The 22,217-nt window shown below is 43.6% G+C and overlaps 1 protein-coding gene across 1 annotated transcript in view; it reads right to left on the bottom strand.

Annotated features, from left to right (window-relative positions):
- LOC138286353 (uncharacterized) overlaps positions 1 to 22,217 on the bottom strand; it is a 1,286,679-nt gene that overhangs the window by 740,571 nt on the left and 523,891 nt on the right. Inside the window, exons 59-60 of the mRNA XM_069226509.1 lie at positions 13,628 to 13,839; positions 5,118 to 5,190 (exon numbers count right to left, since the gene is read on the bottom strand). Of these exons, the coding sequence (XP_069082610.1) occupies positions 5,118 to 5,190; positions 13,628 to 13,839 (285 nt within the window). The remainder of the gene's footprint in view (positions 1 to 5,117; positions 5,191 to 13,627; positions 13,840 to 22,217) is intronic.

Raw genomic sequence — 22,217 nt, 5'->3', positions numbered from 1 at the left:
GCAGGAAGAGCAGAGGGACCCAGCGCTGAACTCTTTCTGGAAGACCTCATACTAAACGCTCCCCAAGAGACTATCCAACTACTTTTCCTTATAAAAGGGTGCATAGGGTACTGGTGCCCCTGCTGGGACCGGGAGGCCCAGTGCAGACAATTACTGCCAGAGTGTTTCATTACAGGGATCAAGATACGATCTTCCAGGCAGCCTGCTCATGTGGAGACCTACAATATGAAAACGCCACTGTATCATTCTTCACAGACAATGCTGCAAGTTCAACGACAACAACAAAACTTCAAGGAGGTGAAGAAAGCACTCAGAGACAAAGAACTTAAACATATGATGCTTTATTCGGCCAGACTACGCATGATGGCAGATGACAAGTCATGGCACTTTATTTCTCTAGAAAGGGGATTGAACTGGATTGAGGGGTGGTGTGTAGCAGACTGGAAAGGAGACCGAGAACAGAAGGGAAGACAACCGGGGGAAGAGTGGGGAACATGGCACTCTACATCCCCAGAGGTGCACCAGAGACCCGATCTCCCAGCAGACAAGTGAACAGCAGAAACTTTGGAGGAGAACTGGTCAGTCATATGTGGGGTATGTAGTGAACCCCTAGAGACATTAAGAGATGCAACAGGTGGGATCCAGCTGATGAGGCCCAGAGTGAAGAGGTGTGCTCCTTTCCTGGTGCTGGTAGGCTATGGGACTTGAACAGATGAGACACATGACTGTATAACAGTTGCAAGGGATGCAATTATCTGATCATGCATTTTTCTGTAATTTTGTGAGGCAACACTAGCCTACCCACTGTTGTTGGTAAATGTTTGGGGGCAAGAGGCACTCTGCAGGTTGGCGTGGTGGGTAGTTCTCGGACCACAGCACATGGTAGCAGGGAGGGGGAGTTTATAAGTTTGGGACAAATATTTTGGACTTACAGAATATTGTTTTGCAGTTATGGCTGCACACATTCAGTGATACAAGATGGAGTTGAACTGACACACGAAATGCAAAGAGATAAAACATGGGTGCAAAATATCTTGAGGACACGTTGGCAGTCATATAAATCAGTGATGCATCCATAGGGACATACAAACAGCAAGCTTTGAGCATACTGACTTGGAATGCAAATGGGCTGGGAAGCAGAGTGAAGCGTACAGTGGTCCTTCAGTACGTGCGCCTACATGCTCCAGACATGGTATTACTAAGGGAAACACATCTCCGGGGCAATCACTGTAAAGTCCTGGACAGATTCGGCTATGTCCTGTTAGCACATGCCGAACACACAACTGACTCCAGAGGAGTAGGCATTCTCATTAAGAAATCAGTGCATTTTATCCTTAACCGCACATGGTTAAACCCTTTCAGTCAATATGCGGCTATAACGGGAAACTGGGAGGGCTTTATGCTCAATGTCTGTTCTCTATACGTATGACCAAGACTCCACATGAAGATATTCCTTGAGGTTAGTACCTTAGTCTTAGAAATGGCACCTGGAATTCAGATACTGGGGGGAGACGTGAATGCTGTAGCCGATCCTGAGGTGGATAGAGTGAGGAGGGCTGCCCCTCAATCAGCGATGGGGCCACTACAGCCCTTTATAGATGCGATGGGACTGACCTGTAACATGCTGACAATCCTCAACAAAGATAATACAAATACTTTTCAGCACCTCCCGGTAGCCTCTCCCATATTATTCATATACTAACCCAGTGCGTCCATGCAGGCAAATTTTTAGATGCAACACAAAAGGCGCGGGGGAACTCAGATCATTCGGCAGTAGAGGTAGTACAAAATAGACCAACCAGAGTTCTTATACTGCAGTCTGGGCTGTGGACTCTGAGTGTGTCCTTGGGGAGGTGTTTACAGTGGTTACACATGGGCACGCGCAGGCCCTTATAGGAGGTATGAAGAAAGAGACTAAACTTAAGTATGAAGCCATTGAGCGAGATATTGCGTCCCTCAAGGCCAAGATCACAGCAGATGAGAGGGCAGACCTTTGCCACTGACTCTGACTCAGGGTCCATGAACTATGTGAGCCTACAGAGGACAGGCCCCGTAGCTATGCACTGGCGACGCAACACCAGTTGTAAGACAAGGGAGACAACGCCAACAAACTACTGGCATGCCTGGACAGAAAAGAATAAGAATGCAACTGGGTGTTAGAAGTCCTTGTCAGTGGCAGAATACCACAGAGAACTAGTGCTGCAATACCTGACACTTTTGCCACACATTATAAAAGCGTATACACATTCGGGAGTACCATGTCAGATGCAGTCTGTGCTTACGTTTTAAAGGAATAGACCTTTGGACACTCACAGACGATAAAGAGGAGGGTCAGGAGGAAAACTTGATGGCAGCTGAGATAACGGTAGCAATTCGAAGCCACCAATCTGGGAACGCGATGGGGCCTAATAGACTACTGGCAGAATCGTACAAGGCATAGCAGACAAAATCGCAGAGCACATGTTGGCCATGTTCCATGCGGCATGCGAAGAGGGTGGTCTTTCAAAGGAGCAAAGAACAACAACTATTGCGGTAATACCTAAGAAAGGCAAACTGCCCACATCATATAGCCCACATATTTATTAAAAATGGAAACCAAGGTCCTGGCTAAAGCCCTGGCAACCAAATTGTGCAAGGTCATTGCCACAGTGATTCATCCGGACCAATCAGGCTTTATGCTGCCTAGAAATATGCAAATTAACTCGAGATACCGCTACGAAGTGCTGCACATTACTGGGTCATCACGAATTGAACAGGCGGTGCTCATGACCTTAGATGCTAGAATGGCATTCAAAAGCATTGAGTGGAATTACATCTTTGCAAACTAACGGGCAGGGTTGCTCTGTACAAATTGATGACCCTCCCACATCTCCTCTACATACTCCAAAACACACCTTTTAAGATTTCTCCAGAGTTCTTCTAAAAAATCAAGCACCAGGCCAGAGTACTGCTGTGAAATGGCAATAGCTTGTGCATAGCATAATATCTTCCTTGGGGGTTCTGCATCACATTTGTTACAGCAGTCTTTATCATTTCGTATTTCTTTTAAAATGGCTGCTGAACAACTTAAATCAATAGAAAGACACTCTCCAAGTTAATTGTTGACGCATTTCAAACTTCTTATTCCTTTAGGGTTCTCCTCAGGAACCTGACTGGTTACATTTCTCATTTCCATATAGGATGAAGGATTCTCATTGTTCTTCTAATAGAGATCTTTCTCAAGGTAATATCCTACTGTCCTTTTATGCATATTGTCATTTTCTTAATGAAATATTATTCCAACAAGCGTTGACTGACTCCAATTCAGAACGTGGAAAACTGATGCGAGCAGGAGATGGTGAAATGTCAAGCGCTAATTGGTTTTCATTAAAGAAAATGACAATTTGAATAAGAGGACAGAAGGATATTACCTTGAGAAAAAACTCTATGAAAAGAACATTGAGAATGCTTCTTCAGGAGGACTGCTCTGCTGTCTGAAAAGGAAGACTTGCCTTGAATTCAGGAACCCCAGTTTGAGCTACAGGTACACAATAAGCTTCCAGAGGCCTCCCTGAAAATGCCCAGCTGACCAGCACCACATGGACCTGTCTGAGCCCTGCTGCTGGTGTTTGCTGAAGTGATTCATGATCCCCAAGAAAGGCTGCCTAGGTCTTGGACACTTGGCTGGCATCAGAGTGTACCACTCCTGCTTAAAAACTGAAGTCCAGGTAAAACCCCAGGAGTTTGGAGATCTTCACAACTGCACGGGACCTCTTTGCACCAGCAACAATCATTGCATCACTCGCCAATGCAAAGTTTCAATGGTGAACTGATATTTGCAGTTAACAGTGACCTCCTGCATCTCTAACAAACACGATGCTCCAGCAACAAAGTGCTCCTTCCGCCAACAACAACCTCCTCACAGCCTCTGCCAACACGAAGCTGCAGCTGAGGCTCCTCAAGTGGCTTGGACTTTGAGAAAGTAAGCTCTTCACACGGGATGAATCTGCTCCATAGCATTCGGCCTGAACTTGTTACTTTGACCCCATCCACTACTACCAGTTAACCCACAGTGGCACTTTGTAGTTCTTTGTGCTATTTTTACCTGAAAATGTAAAATTTCATAACCTCAGTTCTACTTATCGGATTTTTGTCATTTTGGTGTCATTTCATTTAATAAAGTTTAGTATATTTTTGTACATGGTTTAAAATGTTTCATGGATTGTCGTTTTAATGTTTGAGTGCTACATAAATACTTTCCACGTTGCCTCTAAGTTGAGCTTGATTGCTGTTGTACAAAGGTACCAGAGAGTTAAGGACATTTGCCCGATACCCTGAACTAGTCTCTTCTTTCCTCTGGTCTCGCTATGCCTCTGCACTCCATCCTCCTGCAAGGTATTTCCATTCATACCTGTGACTTTTCAATGTCTAACACAGCCAGCCCTACACAAAAGGATGCCCCAATCAACCCCTGTGTCTCCTGCACAAATCACATGATTCTGGCTGCATTTTAAGTACATTTACTTCATGGGCAATGTATTAAATCCATCTAGAAACTTTGTGGTTGGAAACTGTAGTTCGAAATAGATGCTTTCCTCATTCTGAATATTCCCTTTTATAAGTTTCACATGATGGACGAAAACTTCAACTGGCCATGAGACACAGTATTATTTTCTTCATTCACCAAGGTTATTTTTCAGTTCTATTATTGTTCTTTTTTTCTTCTTGCCTTATTCTTTGTGAGTTTACATAATCCTATTATAACCTTTCATTACATCTTGTAAAAAGCCTGAGCGGAAACTCCATAGAAATACCTCACATAAATAACTACATACATTTCTGACCTGCCTCTTTCGGTTGAATATATACACCAGCCAGCAGTTAACATTTCACAGTATTCCCAGGCTGCCTACTTGAGCCGAATAAAAACATCAAACCGTGTAGGTTTCCAAGGCCACTTCAGATATTATGGCATGCTTTCATTTTCTGCTCGGTGGTAAACAAATTAACACAATAGGAGTGACTGTAAAGTACACATTTCATATTTAGCATCTTGAATGGCATGTCGGCTATTATCAGCGAACTCCCTGACCTTCCCGTCCTTGTACAATGAGGAGTAACAGAGTACATTCATTTACCTTGGTGTCAGTCACAGGCTGCAGGAAGTGCGCGTTCAGCATGGTACTGAAGATGCCAATCTGGTCTCTCTGACTAAGGAAGCAAACAATCATTTCAAATCAGTGATTGCAGACATGTGAGTTCAAGCATTAAGCTGTGAAATGTAAAAATAGTGCAATGTGACCCTTTGGCGGGCTTCAAAGTCATTCACATCCCCAATAATTTCAGTTTTCTGTAGTGGAGTAAAAAGCAGTGCAATGAGTGAATGAGGCAGATGGGGGCAGAGGAATCCGCAGCACTCCTGGCTCATTGAGTCCCTTATGGCCAGGCCTGTTTGTCATGTTTGTGAGTTTTGGGGCCAACAAACTGAAGTGTGGGCACCCATCAATTGAGAACTGTTTCAAATTCTTATAAAAATGGCAAGCAGAGAAAAACAAGCACTGGCAAAGCCAACAGGTCTCAGCTATGATAGCTATTGGCTTTAGTACTTTGTAGCCATGCTGCACAGTAGCACTGATGCTCTGCAAAGCGGCTAAAACTAACTTGATAAGCGCTATGAGGCAGCAAGGGCTAATGTGTTTTTTTTTTAACCCCCAGATGCATCATAGTCTGTTTTTATTATTATTATTATAATAATTAGGCATGCTGCTATACAGCATGGCTACAAATCATTGCCAAAGTTGGCAATGTCTAAGGTGTACAGTATGAAGAAATGGCAATGGCAGAACCAATAGTCTCAAAAGTACGACCTATCGGATTTGCCAATGCTTGTTAGGTCTCGGCACAACACCCCTGTAATTCTGAGCAAATCAGTTAATCTCCTCCTGAGTGAAGAAATAAAAATAAGACACCTGGCAAAAAATGTATATCACACACAGAAAGCAGTTGCGTCCACGTCCATCTCTTAGTAAAAATGCATTTGAAAGCACACATTTGTTATCACAATAAAAGCAGATGACATCTGTTGTGACAATAAACATCCATTTCAAAGGAGAAAAGAGCTTTGTTCAAGTGTGTGTGGCAATGGAAGACATAGCTACAAATGGCAACAGGTTCAAAGGGAAGAAGAAAAAAATAAAAGTAGTACCTCAGCAAGCTTCTTGTTTCATACAATATCTCTTGCAAGAGAGAGCACATGTAGTGCATGCACTGTCACAGACGAGACCTAAAATACAGGGCATACCCAGAATCTGATGCATCTAATGGGATTATTAGTATTAGCTCACTCATAAGTAGGAAATAGGCGTGTTCAGTGCTTAATTTGTAAATAAAAACATGCCAGTGCCCAAAGCCCTCCTCTTAAACACGCGGCTGCTGCAGTTAAATGTGCGAGCACGGAATACTGAGGCAGTGTAATCATGAAGCCATCTCGGGCCTCTTCAATCCATTTAAAGCAACTCTCTGCCCCTTCAGCTCACTCTTGCAGCTTTCTGCTTTCTCCCATTGTGACGCTTTTTCGTTTTTCTGTTCCTCCCTCTTTCCCATTTGTACCTTTTGCTCGCAGCAAATGCTTGAGGCAGAAGAATAACCCCGGCCCTTATAAATAAGTGCCGGTGCTCCGCTCCGGAAACAACAAGCACAAATTAAGCACTGGGTGTGCTTTAATATCTATAAATATTTCAACACAAGCGGGAGCCCGAAAGGTGAGCAAGACCTGGTAAATAATGACTCTTGCTCCCTCCATTCAGACTGGCCTGTCTATGGCAGAAGGTTGAGTACTGGAAGCTATCATGCTCTGGGCACTTAATGGTAGGGGCCATGACCAATGATTCTGTGTTTAATCTGATATTTACACTGTGCAGTGGAGCAAATGTTGGCACAAGTGGTAATAGTCGGTAGGTGGGAGGGGCAGGCGGGTCTATAATACTCAAAGCACCTATGGTCGAAGCTTAGATACTGGGTGAGACTGTCCAGGTGGCACGTCATGCCAGTGACTATGAACAATGATTCTATAATGATGTTTAATATTACAATTCCATGGTGCAATGAAGAAAGGTTGGCAAAAGTGGTGATGATTGAGAGGTGTAAGAGGCACTGGGATCTTCGCCGCTGATAGCATAATTCAACTTGTTGTGGAAGCTTAGATACTGGACGCCACTTCACACTAAATCCCAGTGGTTATGAGCAATGATTCTATTATGATTTTTAATTTTATTATTCCAGGGCGCAGTGGTGATGACCGGAGATGGAAGGGGCAGTCGGATTCACAATACTCATAGCTGAGTTTCCCATTCATCCACCTAAAGGCAGAAGCTCAGAGTATGGGTGCCACTTATCTGGGTATGGCCACAGGGCCAATGTTTGTGAATCTCAACGATTCTCACTAAAAAACGATCATTTGTTTGCCTCAATATACAATGTCCAAAGTTGACACAAGCTGTACAGCAATAGCTGAGTTTACCCAGCCAGCTTGGGAGTTGCCAGGAGCAATCTAAAATAATTCACAAATAATAATAGGGTTCAGGTACATCTCAAAACCATGGAAATATCAGTGCATATATTAAACACTGAAATTTCCACACCTATTTGTGTAGGTGCCTACAAGAATATTCACCATGTATAATCATTAACAGCTGCTTCTTTCAGTTATCTTTAGGGCATCAAATTGACAATGGCTTATGTCTCTTCATGTGTTGTACTCTTGATATGTTATCCTTTAGTCTTTTTCAAAAGAAAGAGAAGACATTTGGCAAGTACCATACGGAATGGCTCCGGAAGGTGCCTTCTGCACTTTGAAGCATGACCACCATTCATGTTTGATATTCATGTAGGGTTGTTGATGGGGTTCAGTTTTAAAACCGATACCTTCTGGCAGATCCCTGCCTGAGAACTGCTTATGATGGATGTGCAGAGAGGTTCCTGGACCATTCTAATTTTGTGATCTACATTTAACCATGGGGCGAATCGTCGTGTGTTCTCCCCTACCAGAGGCCAGAGCAGTGTTACTGCCTTATCTATAGACACACTAATTGCCCAAGGACCAGATATTATAAACTAGTGAACTATGCTGATGTGATTTAACATCAGTGGCAAAGTCGTCTTTTAGGCTCATGACGTTAATCTTTTGTGTTATCACATGGGCTCATGTGTCACCTATTAATGACCACGGCGTTCAAGTTAACATACTCCTTTGCCTCACTGCAATGACTGTAAACAGTGATGCCACCTGACCAGCGACTGAAAAACACCATTTTACATGGGCCACTGAACAGCCAGATCAGCACAGACTCGGGATCACAAAAACTGGATTTGAAACGTTCTGCAGCCTACTCAACGGTGTGCTAATTATGACGCGCTTCTTTCTACTGTACCATGTTACTGAATTCTTGGGATAAATGGCTAGGCTTTTACCTACTCATGGGCACCATCTTCTTGCATGAGATGTTTGCTGGTTACTGTGTATCAATATAGTCTTGTTGTGTTGCACTGCAAAACGAATTCTGTGTAACTGGTTTAACCATTGAAAATAACCTCATGTACCAAAGGTGTGGCACTGAAAGAAAATTGAAATACCACCTACTTAAGTTATGTGTCTTTTGTAACAAAGCCCTACTCCTCAACTTTATTTTTTACACTGCTTATTTCACCTGATTAACCATGGTTAACACCAGCCGGCAGACTCCAGCAAATTATCAGCCAATGAGTATCAGTAATTTCTGATGTTTGCTCCAAGCATCAGATCCCTTCACTATTGGTCACCGCCAGTAAAACTGAGAGGCAGGAGAGGCTTGTTCAGCAAGAGAGTAATAAGGATGTAATATGTAGCAGGTGGTGCATTTCAGGGCACACTGTCAAAATGTTTTACTAAGGCATGGTGGAATAGTGTTTACTGACAGCAGGTTTTCCATTGAAATGGCCACAAAATTCCCACTGATTTGCAGTTTTATTGTTAAAATTATGCAGCACCCAAAGGATAATGTGTGGAAATTGGGTTTCCGCAAAAAGTGTATTATTTGCCATTACCAATTAAAAAATCTTGATTTATTGTGATCCTATTAACATCTTTTCTCAATCACACTTCAGAATTACAAACAAATATGCTTCATTTGTGCTTTAATAATATCTGATATATTCAGAAAGGTTGTATGTTTAAAAAAAAAATAACATCCTATAGCCTTTCCTTTCACGCTCCCTGTACCCCTGCAGGATTGTCAGGCTGTTCACTTTACAAAATCCTCTAACTTTGCATTGTGAGAAAGAACAGTAAACATTAAAGTCCATCTTAAAAGAATAAGCATCAATTGTTTATTGCTCATTCACCTTCAGAACTCCAGCATGGATGTTTTGGGAGTGTTGTAGCGCCCCCAGGCACCCCTGCTTCTAGCGCCCATGACTGTTTCTGAGCTGTAGTTGAGATGTTTTGCTTTAATCTTTGTACGGGACCCCACTGTATTGTGTGGGGTGTGTATACTTTGCATTTTCTTGCTGTTTTTAAAAGTCAGCTTTTCAGAAAACGTACAATATTTCATACAGCCTTTTGTGGTGTCTTGGTAGATGGCCCGAAGGTTCATGTGTGTAGTACAGAGTTCTCTTGTACCCTAGACCTGAGTGAGTTTGGTGAGTTTGACCTAGCCATGTATTCTTTTCCCTTGAGGGACTGTATTACCGCTTACTTGGGTGCAGAAAATGCGAAAGCCCCAGAATTATTTTTTTAAATCAACCCACCGTACAGTAGTTTCAGGGGTCAGTTTTGCTAAACTGCAAACAATGATGCAAAGGATGAGTTGGTTAATGCACCTAGCAGGTACCTCTGGGTGAGCTAACGGTCACATCTTGGCTATATAAGCGCATTGCTATTATTTTTAGTATCTCCTAATGTAGGAATTTCCTAATACTCTCAAAGCAAAGGGTTTATAATTGGGTCCGTTTTTCAAATATTGCTTGTGAAATGAGCATAAAATAACAGGTAATGTAGTGGAGCGGTTAGTAAGCGGGTGTTTATCTCTTTAAAAGGGCAGACACAAAAACTGTGCACTATAGTCCTTTGGCTGTTTTTTTTTTTCTCTTCCTTCCTATGCTTTCTCTGTATTCCTCCACCTACCGTTCAGAAAGCAGTACAGCAGGCCAGTAGCACTACAATTAAGCCCCAAGTACTCGCCTCCCTCCGCCCCCTGTGGCATGTGAGAGTATTACACGGAGGTACCACATAGGTCACATATAACACCACCAATAGTCCAGATTTTGAGTCCTAGAGTTGGTTGTGTTTTCAGCCTCTATGCAACTTAAAAGTCTATATGAACCTATGCATTTAAACAGAGGAATGAAAGGCGGCTGTTTTTCCACCCAAAACTTCTGTTTTCAACGTTCAGTGTCATGAGGCATGCGACGCTCAAGCACTTATACGATGGCTCACTGAGTTAAATGCTCACTTCTGGCATCTGCTGTAACCCACAGGTCACGACTTGGAACCCCGGCAAGACCAACTGCGCCTTTCATCCTTCCACGGTCACAAACTAAGTACCATTAAATGGGGAAACATTAATACCTGCCACTTAGTGAAAACTGCAGCATGAACAGTTATTTTGCCTTATAAGCATAAAATAAGTATTATTTGCAAGGTTAAAGTTAAAATAGTGTTTCTAATTCCTGTTTTTATATGCATTATTTGTATTGTATTAGTTGCCATCTATGCAGCGCTTTGGAAGCCTGTATTTGAAATGAAATGGCAGCGGCTTCGCATTACAGAGAGGGCTTATTGTTGGCACGGGATTAAAACTATAAATGCAAATTAAATAAGGTATGTGTATCCCAGATGCACTTAAGCATGGAATATCTGCAGGCAACGTTTCTTCACGTATTCACTGCAGGCCGGATTCTTCCAAAAACGAGTACCTAATGAGAGCCCACTGCCTGAGAAGTAATTGGCAGAGTGACTAGAGTGTGCAGTGACTGATTGGCATCCATGGCGGGCCTGGCAGCAGATTGGATGTGACTGGACGAGGAAGAGAGGCACTATTTTTTGACATTATCAACATCCCAGCTTCCACTAGAGCTGGACTTCTTGCAGTCAGGCGCAGCTTTCCTGGAGTGACCGCAGGTGTGGTGCTGCAGAGGGAGTTTAAACCCATGCGGTGAAAGCGCAGAGCCTGATATGTGTTGGCAGGCTTTTACCTCAAGGCAAACCAGGCCCTGGTGACCAAGGGGCCGACTGCACAGAAAACGCAGATCTCTTTGCATCACAATCACAGATTTCGTTCTAAATTTTGGAAACATTTACGCATTTACAAAGGATTTGAAAATCATCCCAAGGAGCACGCTCGGAAATGTATGCGTAGCCAAGGCGTATTCAGCCCCCTGTACGATCACATTTTCATTTTGTTTCTTATTTTTTCCACCAAGTGTGTGTGGGGCTTTTTTTGTCATACAATTTGCACAAGTAGCCCTCATTACCAGTCACCTTCCCCCGATAAATTTCGGCAGGCTTAGGTTTGACCTATAAAAATGTATCGGGGAAAATTATGGAAGCGCGAGGTTGAGTAACAAACCCATAATTCCTATGTGTGCAGTAACTACCCCACATACTGACATTCTCCAGGCCACTCTTAACGACGGCCTCACTCACAAATTTGTTGCTCTAATTTTAACTTTTCAAATTGGTTGTGAAAACCATGGACAATTTGGGTGAGTGCCCACAAAGTGAACGAATTTGTGTGAGTTCCGATGGCCAATGTACCCCCCCCCCCCACCCACAAATCTCGCTCCGCAGGAACATCCGTGGACCCACCTGTAACCCTAAAAGAATGAGTCTAGAATACCTGCCATGCCTCACAGATTGACAGATAGTTCACAGCAGTGAAAGGAGCCGGAACTTGCAGTGCAAACAATCTGCCAGTACTTGGGAATTATGACTATTTGGGAATTCCCGGATTACTTACTGATAACTTTCATTACTCCGAGTCCCAGCTTGTTCCTCCCAGTTCTTATCTATGAGGTAAGTCTCTCAACTGGAGGAAGGCAATTCACTTGTGACTTTTAAAAAAGAAATGTGTTTTAACTATTTGACCTTGGCCATAAACACTTCTATAGGGACCGCGTATCCTCATGGAGGCTAAGCCAAGGGGGATGGGAACTGAGAACTGGAACGAGGAAGCTGAGACTCGGGGCAATGAAGATTACCAGTAAGTATTCAGGACATTACCACCTCGTCTCTTTTCCTGGTCCCAGTCTTCACACGCGAGGACCTAACAAGCAGCAGGCACCTCATGATGGAAACTCTGGGATAAGCACTATCCTGAGAGAGGGAGCATGGTGATCCTGCCTCTGCAGGACACAGACAACACAAAACGTGGTGTTCCACAATAAGGCGGTTGTAGTCCACAATGGAATTTTTTTATAGAGGTTTTTATTGAAGGGGACAAGTGAACTGTTTGTCTGCAGATGATATGCTCACCACTTGGGAAAGGACCATGATAAGGAAAATAGAAGAGGTGGTAAATGCATGCATTTTTGAAGGCTGCAATTTGAAATTTTGACCTCAAAAAGCTTAGAAAATATTGTTGGAAGTCTTTATTGGAGGTGTGTGCTAAGTAGGAGCAGAATGGTGGCCAGGGAATGTGTGTAGCATCTGAACTGGAATGCCCCATGATCATCACATATAACAATAACAATAAAAATTGGAAAACAAAGTCGTTGTTCCTAGACATATAATTTAGCCTAAAATGTGCCTTGATGTAAGATGCTTTTTCATTGCCAAGGGAGAGCAGAGCAGATACGTCAAGATGCAAGTTCACCTACCCATAGGACATGTTGGGTCATATGTACTGAAGGGGATTTCCCTTCACAAAGCCACTGTTGCAAAGGGAAAGCCGTAAATTACAATGTATTAAACTGGAAATGTAAGAACAGATTGTGCTGGCTCCGGTGGTTATAGAACACTGAAACCTCATCATCTCACCTCACTCTATGAGGATGTGCAAAGTAGAAGATGTCCTTGGTGGATTCCTTCCGCTGTGTCAGTGGTACCTGTGGCTTTGGAGGCGCAGGCGGCATTCTCATAGAGAGCTGTATGCTCCCTTACATGTCCCTTTCACAGTGAGCCGTTTGTCCCCACCTCCATGTCCATTTAACAGGGGCTTTCAATGCTGGCACATTGTAAAAATGGATGCAGCTGTAGAAGTTTAGTTTCCCTTGCAGACTTCTCTCCCTCCATTCACAAGGAACCTCCAATGGAATTCTGCCTCATGACTATAATAATGCAAGACTATTACAAATTCTTGAGACCAGCCTCTTTGTGCTTTCCTAGGTCACTGATAAATGACTGATCACACCGCAGACACACTGCAAAGACAGAACTGAGATGCAAACCGGCTTAGTACATCTGACTCTAGTAACTCTTTTTACGTTCTATTGAAAACCATTGTCTGAAAACCCTGTAGACTCCTCAACTCATTATGGATGAGCGACCAACCAAGTACTACTCCTGAGAAAGGGTGTGAGAGCTCAACAGGATGTTAATTTGGCAGGTTCCTGTCCTATATTATTTTTCCAACCATGTCAGAAAGACATCACAGGCAAAGAGATAAGAACATACCTATGGTAGGGACAGTGTAAGACACAGAAGTGTCGCAACAAACGCTGGCTTGGCATTGGGTTTCTTTCAGTGGGAGCTGCCATGGCCAATGTAGCCAAGTAAATGATGTTCTTCACGGTCTTCCATTTGAAAGAGAAAGGGTCAAAGATGCCTCCTTGATCAAGCAACTGTCGCACAAACTCACACGCCGGTTGACTTCCATGCTGATCCACCTTTGAAAAGGCACACAGGAAACAAGTAAGAACAGAGACAATGATGCATGCGTAGAGCATTCCAAACTGAGCAGAAAAGTGACATTCACACAACATGCATCATATTGCAAACAACAATGAATACTGTGTAACAATACAAATACATGCCCCCTCAATCCTTGGTATATAATATCTCACTTTTACAAGTGTCCCGATCATTCCTCCATTCCTAACCTCTATGTCCTGGTACCTGGTAATGTACTCAACCTATAACCTAGGTATATATACATATATAGAGTGGCATAACATACAGTCGAGTAAAGTGACATAAACTCTGAGTACTGTGTTGTACAGTAGAGTATAATGGGGTGTTGTACAGTATTGGAAAGTGATGTAAACTACAGAAGAGAAGAGCATCATACAGTCTAGTTGATATTTTAGAGTGGAGTGGTGTACAGTACAGTGTTGTAGAGTATGGTACACTGGATTGTAATACAGTGTTGAACAGTACAATGGCATTGAGTGGCGTAAAATGGAGTGTCGTAAAGTGGAGTAGAGTGGAGTACTGTGTCAGAGTAGAGGGTACTAAAGTGAGGTTTAGTGGCATACAAAGAGTTGCATACAGTGTTGTATATTGGACTATAGTATCATAGAGTGTTGTATAGTAGCATACAGCCTGTACAGTCTTGTACGGGGGAGTGAAGGGGTATAGACAGGAGTAAAGTGCCAGAGAGTGGCATACAGTGTAGTAGAGTGTTGTAGAGTAGAGTTGCATAGAGTAGTGTGGGAAACAGTGGAGCTGCGCAGAGGTGTAACCTAGTGTGGAGTAAAGTGCTATAGAGTTTATTGGTGTGTCGTAAAGTGGCATTGAGTGGAGCGTACTGACGTAGGGTAGGTAGTAAACTGTTATAAATTGGAGTGGAGTCTCATACAGCAGAGTAGAGTGCTGTGTCTTATAGAAAAGTGTTCGATAGTGGAACAGAGTGTTGTGCATTGGAGTGTACAGCAGTGGCGGTTTCTCTTCAAGGGTGTCGGGGCTCCGCCCCCTTTACATTCACGGTGTAAAATAATGCATTGAAGCAATGCTGAAACTGCTTCCTTAAAAAAAACTTGTAAACACAGTGTATACATGTTGAATTATCTTTCTGAGGCTGCTCTACACTCCGAACTGACCGTACTCGTTGCAGTGATGACAGTGGAGTGACACTTTCCTTAAACATACTCCCCTGGGCAGGCACAAAGTCTAGAATATTTGCTGGGCTGACAGTCTCACAGCCCTGAGGCCTGTGAGGTCATCAACTCGGCAAAGACACTGCATCAAGGTCCAGTCTCCACCCCCTGATGACGTGGAGGTAGAGTTAGCCCTGGGTGTTTCAGATTCAAGCCCTGCAGCGCTAGGCCTCCATGTCAATCAGGGAGAGGAGACAATTGTCACCACACCCTTTTCCAACTCGTCACAGGGTGGGGTGGTACCAGACCCTGTGACGAGTTGGTAAAGGATGGGGTAGAGACTACAAGCAGGAAGCCATGAAATCAAGTATGCGCAGTGTGTCAGCTGGACTTTTGAAAAAACACTGCGCAGGTGCTGCTTCCCACGCTGCAGTTCATGCTGGATGCCTTTTGAGCTCCGGTGTGTCCCTAGATTTACTGCCAGCAAGCAGACTCGTGGGGAGAGTGAAGCAAAGAGCAAGGTGTTGCGCATTGCATGTGCGTGTGCTTATGTGAATTAGTCAGCATCCCCGAGTCACGACCCGCCTGGCTTGAAGCTTCCCTCCATGTAACCAGGTGAGGCAACAAAAATGTCAGCTGGGGTTGGCCCATTTGGATAGTTGCATTTATTGAAGGGCCTGTTAAAATGAATGCCCTTTTCCTTGCTTCGAAAATAATTACCTCCTTTGTGCTGTTTCAAGAATTTTGGAAGACAGCGGCTATTTTTATTGAACTATTTATGTGGGGGTTCCAGAGACACTCTAAGAGTTCCTATGTTGAACTCTAAGGTCACTGAGCCCGAGACCAATGACATAAATAAATAATTGCAATCACTTGGATAAATAATTGGGACACTCCAAAAGGCAGAATAATTCATTGCACAGTAGCACTCTCTAATCAGCGTGGAGTTAACATGGGAGGCTAGAGACAGCACATATATTTGAAACATTTTGCACATCGAAGTGTTATATCACTGTAAACATAGGCACCACAGTCCCTGCTGGCTTTACAGTCTAGCAGAAAAATGTGGAAGTAAGAGCCTTAGGGCAGGGGTGGCATGAAGTTCTTAATATTCGTATGAGTTCCTTATAATAGCCTGTGCCAGCTGCTAACCACTGACACCAGCTTTTCACATACTACCCACCAGAATGTTGTAGTCAACACTCAATGCCCCTTCAATACAGGGCCTCTCTGCTGGAATTAAGGCCCCATGCTGTAGTTGTAGTGGTTTTCTGGAGAAATCATAGCTCTATCACACAGGCAGGCATTTTCGTCAATTTGTAGTAAAGTGTTTCATATATATTTTTTTGTTCCTAATTAGTATTCGCTTCTCAACAAGGCAAGACAGCTTGTCTCTACTGTTCTTATACATTCCTAGTGTTCAAGGTTTAACCTGCAGGTACCTTTAGCCGCTTTGCATTGAGACACAGTATGTAAGGAAAATAACTGTGCTGCACTAATTTCAAGCAGCAGGATAAAGAATGACGTTCGCCTTTCTCCAATGGGGCAATCACGCACAATAAGTAAACTGTGTTTATTTCTGTCACTCAGCCTTATTTGTCAAATGCAATTCTTGGATGTCTGTGGTGCGGAAAAAGACATCAATAGCCGTTATTCTAAGTGGTCAGGTGTTAATGTCACTTATCTATTTTCTTGTAGCTTGCAGCCAGTATGTGTTAATACCCTTAAAGCCTGGGCTTGAAAGCTGGGCTCTTCAGAGTCTGATCAGTGTGTTCATTCATTGGATAGCATGTAAATGGGCGAGGCAAAGTTTGGGATTTTATTTTGCATTTGTGAAATAGTATTTGGCCTATTTTGTTTTCAATCTCTCTGATTGCAATGTTGCAGTAATATCTGATTGAAAAGAAAACATGCATTTTTTTCTTCGAGGTGGGAATGATTGGATATTCATAAGGCTTCTGTAAAAGCTCTGATTTATGTAGTTGATGTTCTTTGACTTTAAAAATAGTTTACTTTTGTTTTCTCTGGGGGTACGTCAGTATCCTGCCACCGCCTTCTTGGATGGGTGTGAGCTTTCTGCGTGGGCAGAGCTGCACACTAGTTTGTGGACGTAAGTTGTATGTGCGTGTTAAAATAAAAAGGTCTGCTTGCCGCATTTTCTAAGTGCTGAACAGTCTACATGCATGCTTTCACTGTACACTAATGAGTGCAGTATTAGCTTGTAGAGGATTTTTTAGAGTATATGTTGTGACAATGCTATTAGTGCTCATAATGAAAATGTCACTTACCCAGTGTACATCTGTTCGTGGCATCAGTCGCAGTAGATTCGCATGTTCTGCAATAGCTCGCCATCTGGTGTTGGGCCGGAGTGTTACAAGTTGTTTTTCTTCGAAGAAGTCTTTCGAGTCACGGGACCGAGTGACTCCTCCTTTTGTCTCCATTGCGCATGGGCGTCGACTCTATCCTCGATTGTTTTTCCCCGCAGAGGGTGAGGTAGGAGTTGAATTGTAGTAATAGTGCCCATGCAATGGAGTGACTAAGTATGCACCTATTTAAGGTTGAGATGATACATATATAAATAATTGAAGGTAACTTCTAAACTGCTACAGGCTCCCGGGGAGGCGGGTGGGCACATGCGAATCTACTGCGACTGATGCCACGAACAGATGTACACTGGGTAAGTGACATTTTCAGTTCGATGGCATCTGTCGCTGTAGATACGCATGTTCTGCATAGACTAGTAAGCAGTTATTTCCCCAAAAGCGGTGGATCAGCCTGTAGGAGTGGAAGTAGTCTGAAATAATGTCCTTAATACGGCTTGACCTACTGTGGCTTGTTGTGCGGATAACACGTCTACACAGTAGTGCTTGGTGAATGTGTGAGGCGTAGACCATGTGGCTGCCTTACATATTTCTTGCATTGGGATGTTTCCTAGAAAGGCCATGGTAGCACCTTTCTTTCTGGTTGAGTGTGCCCTTGGTGTAATGGGCAGCTGTCGTTTAGCTTTAAGGTAGCAGATTTGGATGCATTTAACTATCCATCTGGCTATACCTTGTTTTGAAATTGGGTTTCCTGCGTGAGGTTTTTGAAATGCAATAAAGAGTTGTTTAGTCTTTCTGATGTTTTTTGTTCTGTCAATGTAATACATTAATGCTCTTTTGACATCTAATGTATGTAGTGCCCTTTCAGCTACGGTATCTGGCTGTGGAAAGAACACTGGAAGTTCCACTGTTTGATTTAGATGGAACGGTGAAATAACCTTTGGCAAAAATTTAGGATTGGTTCTTAGGACGACTTTATTTTTGTGTAGTTGTATAAAAGGTTCCTGTATAGTAAACGCCTGAATCTCGCTTACTCTTCTTAGGGAAGTAATGGCGATGAGAAATGCCACCTTCCAGGTTAGGAACTGTATGTCGCAGGAGTGCATGGGTTCAAAAGGTGGACCCATAAGTCTAGTTAGGACAACATTTAGGTTCCATGAAGGAACAGGTGGTGTTCTTGGTGGAATAATTCTCCTAAGGCCCTCCATGAATGCTTTAATGACTGGTATCCTATATAGGGAAGTTGAATAGGTAGTTTGCAGGTATGCAGATATTGCTGCAAGGTGAATCTTAATGGAAGAGAAAGCTAGGTTAGATTTTTGTAAGTGAAGCAAGTAACCCACTACCTGTTCTGGAGTTGTGTGTAATGGTTGTATTTGATTAATATGGCAGTAGCAAACAAACCTCTTCCATTTACTTGCATAGCAGTGCCTGGTGGATGGCCTTCTGGCTTGTTTTATGACTTCCATACATTCTTGGGTAAGTTGTAAGTGCCCGAATTCTAGGATTTCAGGAGCCAGATTACTAGATTCAGCGATGCTGGATCTGGGTGTTTGATCTTTTGGTTGTGCTGTGTCAACAGATCTGGCCTGTTGGGCAATTTGATGCAGGGTACCACTGATAGGTCTAGCAGCGTTGTGTACCAGGGTTGCCTTGCCCAAGTTGGTGCTATCAATATGAGTTTGAGTTTGCTTTGACTGAGTTTGTTTACCAGGTAAGGAAGGAGAGGGAGAGGAGGAAAAGCGTAAGCAAATATCCCTGACCAGTTCATCCATAGGGCATTGCCTTGGGATTGTTTGTGTGGGTATCTGGATGCGAAGTTTTGGCATTTTGCGTTCTCCCTTGTCGCAAACAAGTCTATCTGAGGTGTTCCCCAGAGTTTGAAATAAGTGTTCAGAATTTGGGGGTGAATTTCCCATTCGTGGACCTGTTGGTGATCTCGAGAGAGATTGTCTGCGAGTTGATTTTGTATCCCTGGTATAAACTGTGCAATTAGGCGAATTTGGTTGTGAATTGCCCAATGCCAAATTTTTTGTGCTAGCAGGCTTAACTGCGTGGAGTGCGTCCCCCCCTGCTTGTTTAGATAATACATTGTTGTCATGTTGTCTGTTTTGACGAGAATGTATTTGTGAACTATTATTGGTTGGAAAGCTTTTAGTGCTTGAAAAACTGCTAGAAGTTCTAGGTGATTGATATGCAGTTTTGTTTGATGTACGTTCCATTGTCCTTGTATGCTGTGTTGATCGAGGTGTGCTCCCCACCCTGTCATGGAAGCATCTGTTGTTATTACGTATTGTGGCACTGGGTCTTGGAAAGGCCGCCCTTTGTTTAAATTTATGTTGTTCCACCACAGAAGCGAGAGGTAAGTTTGGCGGTCTATTAACACCAGATCTAGAAGGTGACCCTGTGCTTGAGACCACTGTGATGCTAGGCATTGTTGTAAGGGCCTCATGTGCAGTCTTGCGTTTGGGACAATGGCTATGCATGATGACATCATGCCTAGGAGTTGTAATACCATCTTTGCTTGTATCTTTTGTGTTGGATACATGCGTTGTATGATGGTGTTGAAATTTTGAATTCTTTGTGGACTTGGAGTGGCTACTCCTTTTGATGTGTCTATTATGGCTCCCAGGTATTGTTGTACCTTGCGTGGCAGAATTTTGGATTTTGTGAAATTGACGGTGAACCCTAGTTTGAAGAGGGTTTGTATGATATGATTTGTGTGATTTGAGCACTCTATTAACGAATGGGCCTTGATTAGCCAGTCGTCTAGATATGGGAACACATGTATCTGCTGCCTTCTTATGTGTGCTGCGACTACCGCTAGACATTTGGTAAAGACTCTTGGTGCGGTTGTTAATCCGAAAGGCAGTACCTTGAATTGGTAATGTATTCCTTTGAATACAAACCTTAGGTATTTCCTGTGCGATGGGTGTATTGGTATATGTAAATAAGCATCCTTGAGGTCTAAAGTTGCCATGTAGTCGTGCAGCTTTAGCAATGGCAATACTTCTTGTAGTGTGACCATGTGGAAGTGGTCTGACTTGATGAAAGTGTTCACTACTCTGAGGTCTAGGATTGGTCTCAGTGTTTTGTCCTTCTTTGGTATCAGAAAGTACAGTGAGTAAACTCCTGTGTTTATTTGTGTGTTTGGCACTAATTCGATTGCATTCTTTTGCAATAGTGCCTGCACTTCTATCTCCAGGAGATTGGAATGGTGTGTTGTTAAATTTTGTGCTTTTTGTGGTATGTTTGGAGGGAATTGTAGAAATTCTATGCAATAACCATGTTGGATAATTGCTAGAACCCAAGTGTCTGTAGTGATTTTCTCCCATGCTCTGTAATAATGACCAATTCGTCCCCCCACTGGTGTTGTGTGGAGGGGGTGAGTGACATGTGAGTCACTGTTTAGTAGTAGGGGTTTTGGGGCTTTGGAATCTTCCTCTATTTCTAGGGAATTGCCCTCCTCTATATTGTCCCCGAAAACCTCCTCTATACTGTCCTTGGTAACTGGACGGTGTGGCTTGTGAGGTGCTGGCTTGTGTGCTTTGACCCCGAAACCCCCCTCGAAAGGGCGTTTTACGGAATGAGCTGTAATTCCCTCTGCTCTGCGGGGAGTAGAGTGCGCCCATGGCTTTGGCAGTGTCCGTATCTTTTTTGAGTTTCTCAATCGCTGTGTCCACTTCTGGACCGAACAGTTCTTTTTCATTAAAAGGCATATTGAGAACTGCTTGTTGAATCTCTGGTTTAAATCCAGACGTTCGGAGCCATGCATGCCTTCTGATAGTTACAGATGTATTAATTGTCCGTGCAGCTGTATCTGCAGCGTCCATGGAGGAGCGGATCTGGTTGTTGGAGATGGCCTGTCCCTCCTCAACCACTTGTTTTGCCCTATTTTGTAAGTCCTTGGGCAGATGTTCAATGAGATGTTGCATCTCGTCCCAGTGGGCTCTGTCATAGCGCGCAAGTAGTGCCTGGGAGTTCGCGATGCGCCACTGGTTTGCAGCTTGTGCTGCGACTCTTTTACCAGCTGCATCAAACTTGCGGCTTTCTTTATCTGGGGGTGGTGCATCTCCAGATGTGTGAGAGTTGGCCCTTTTCCTAGCTGCTCCTACAACGACAGAGTCTGGTGGCAGCTGTGTAGTGATGAAAACCGGGTCCGTGGGAGGCGGCTTATACTTTTTTTCTACCCTTGGTGTGATTGCCCTACTTTTGACCGGCTCCTTAAATATGTCTTTTGCGTGCCGGAGCATACCAGGGAGCATAGGCAGGCTTTGGTAGGAGCTGTGGGTGGAGGAGAGTGTGTTGAACAAGAAATCATCCTCGACCTGTTCTGAGTGGAGGCTTACGTTATGAAATTGTGCTGCTCTAGCCACCACCTGAGAGTACGCGGTGCTGTCTTCTGGTGGAGATGGCTTTGTAGGGTATGCCTCCGGGCTGTTATCTGACACTGGGGCGTCGTATAGGTCCCATGCGTCCTGATCTTGGTCACCCTGGCTCATGGTGGTGTGAGCTGGGGAGTGAGATGGAGTTTGTGCTGGTGAAACGTTAATCACGGGCGGAGGAGAGGGTGGTGGTGTAACTCTTTTCACCACTTTTGGTTGTGGTGCTTGTTCCGTCTGGAACTCCAACCTTCTCTTTCTCCTAATGGGGGGAAGGGTGCTTATTTTTCCTGTCCCCTGCTGAATGAAGATACGCTTTTGCGTATGGTCCACATCAGTTGCTTGTAGCTCTTCCTCAAACCTATGCTTTTGCATTTGGGAGGTTAGCGAGTGCTCTTCTGTATAAGAGCCTGAAGCTGGGTCGCTTGCAGTTTGTTTCGGCGTCGAAACTTTGTCTGCGTGTTTTTTCGGCTCCGAGGTGACTTTTTTCCTTTTCGGGGCCGAAACCTCTCGGCGTTGATCTGTT

This window comes from Pleurodeles waltl, chromosome 3_2 (genome assembly GCF_031143425.1).
Source record: "Pleurodeles waltl isolate 20211129_DDA chromosome 3_2, aPleWal1.hap1.20221129, whole genome shotgun sequence".
Taxonomy (NCBI): Eukaryota; Metazoa; Chordata; class Amphibia; order Caudata; family Salamandridae; genus Pleurodeles; species Pleurodeles waltl.
Note: the sequence above shows the minus strand (reverse complement) of the source record. Positions and strands in the feature narration are given on the sequence as shown.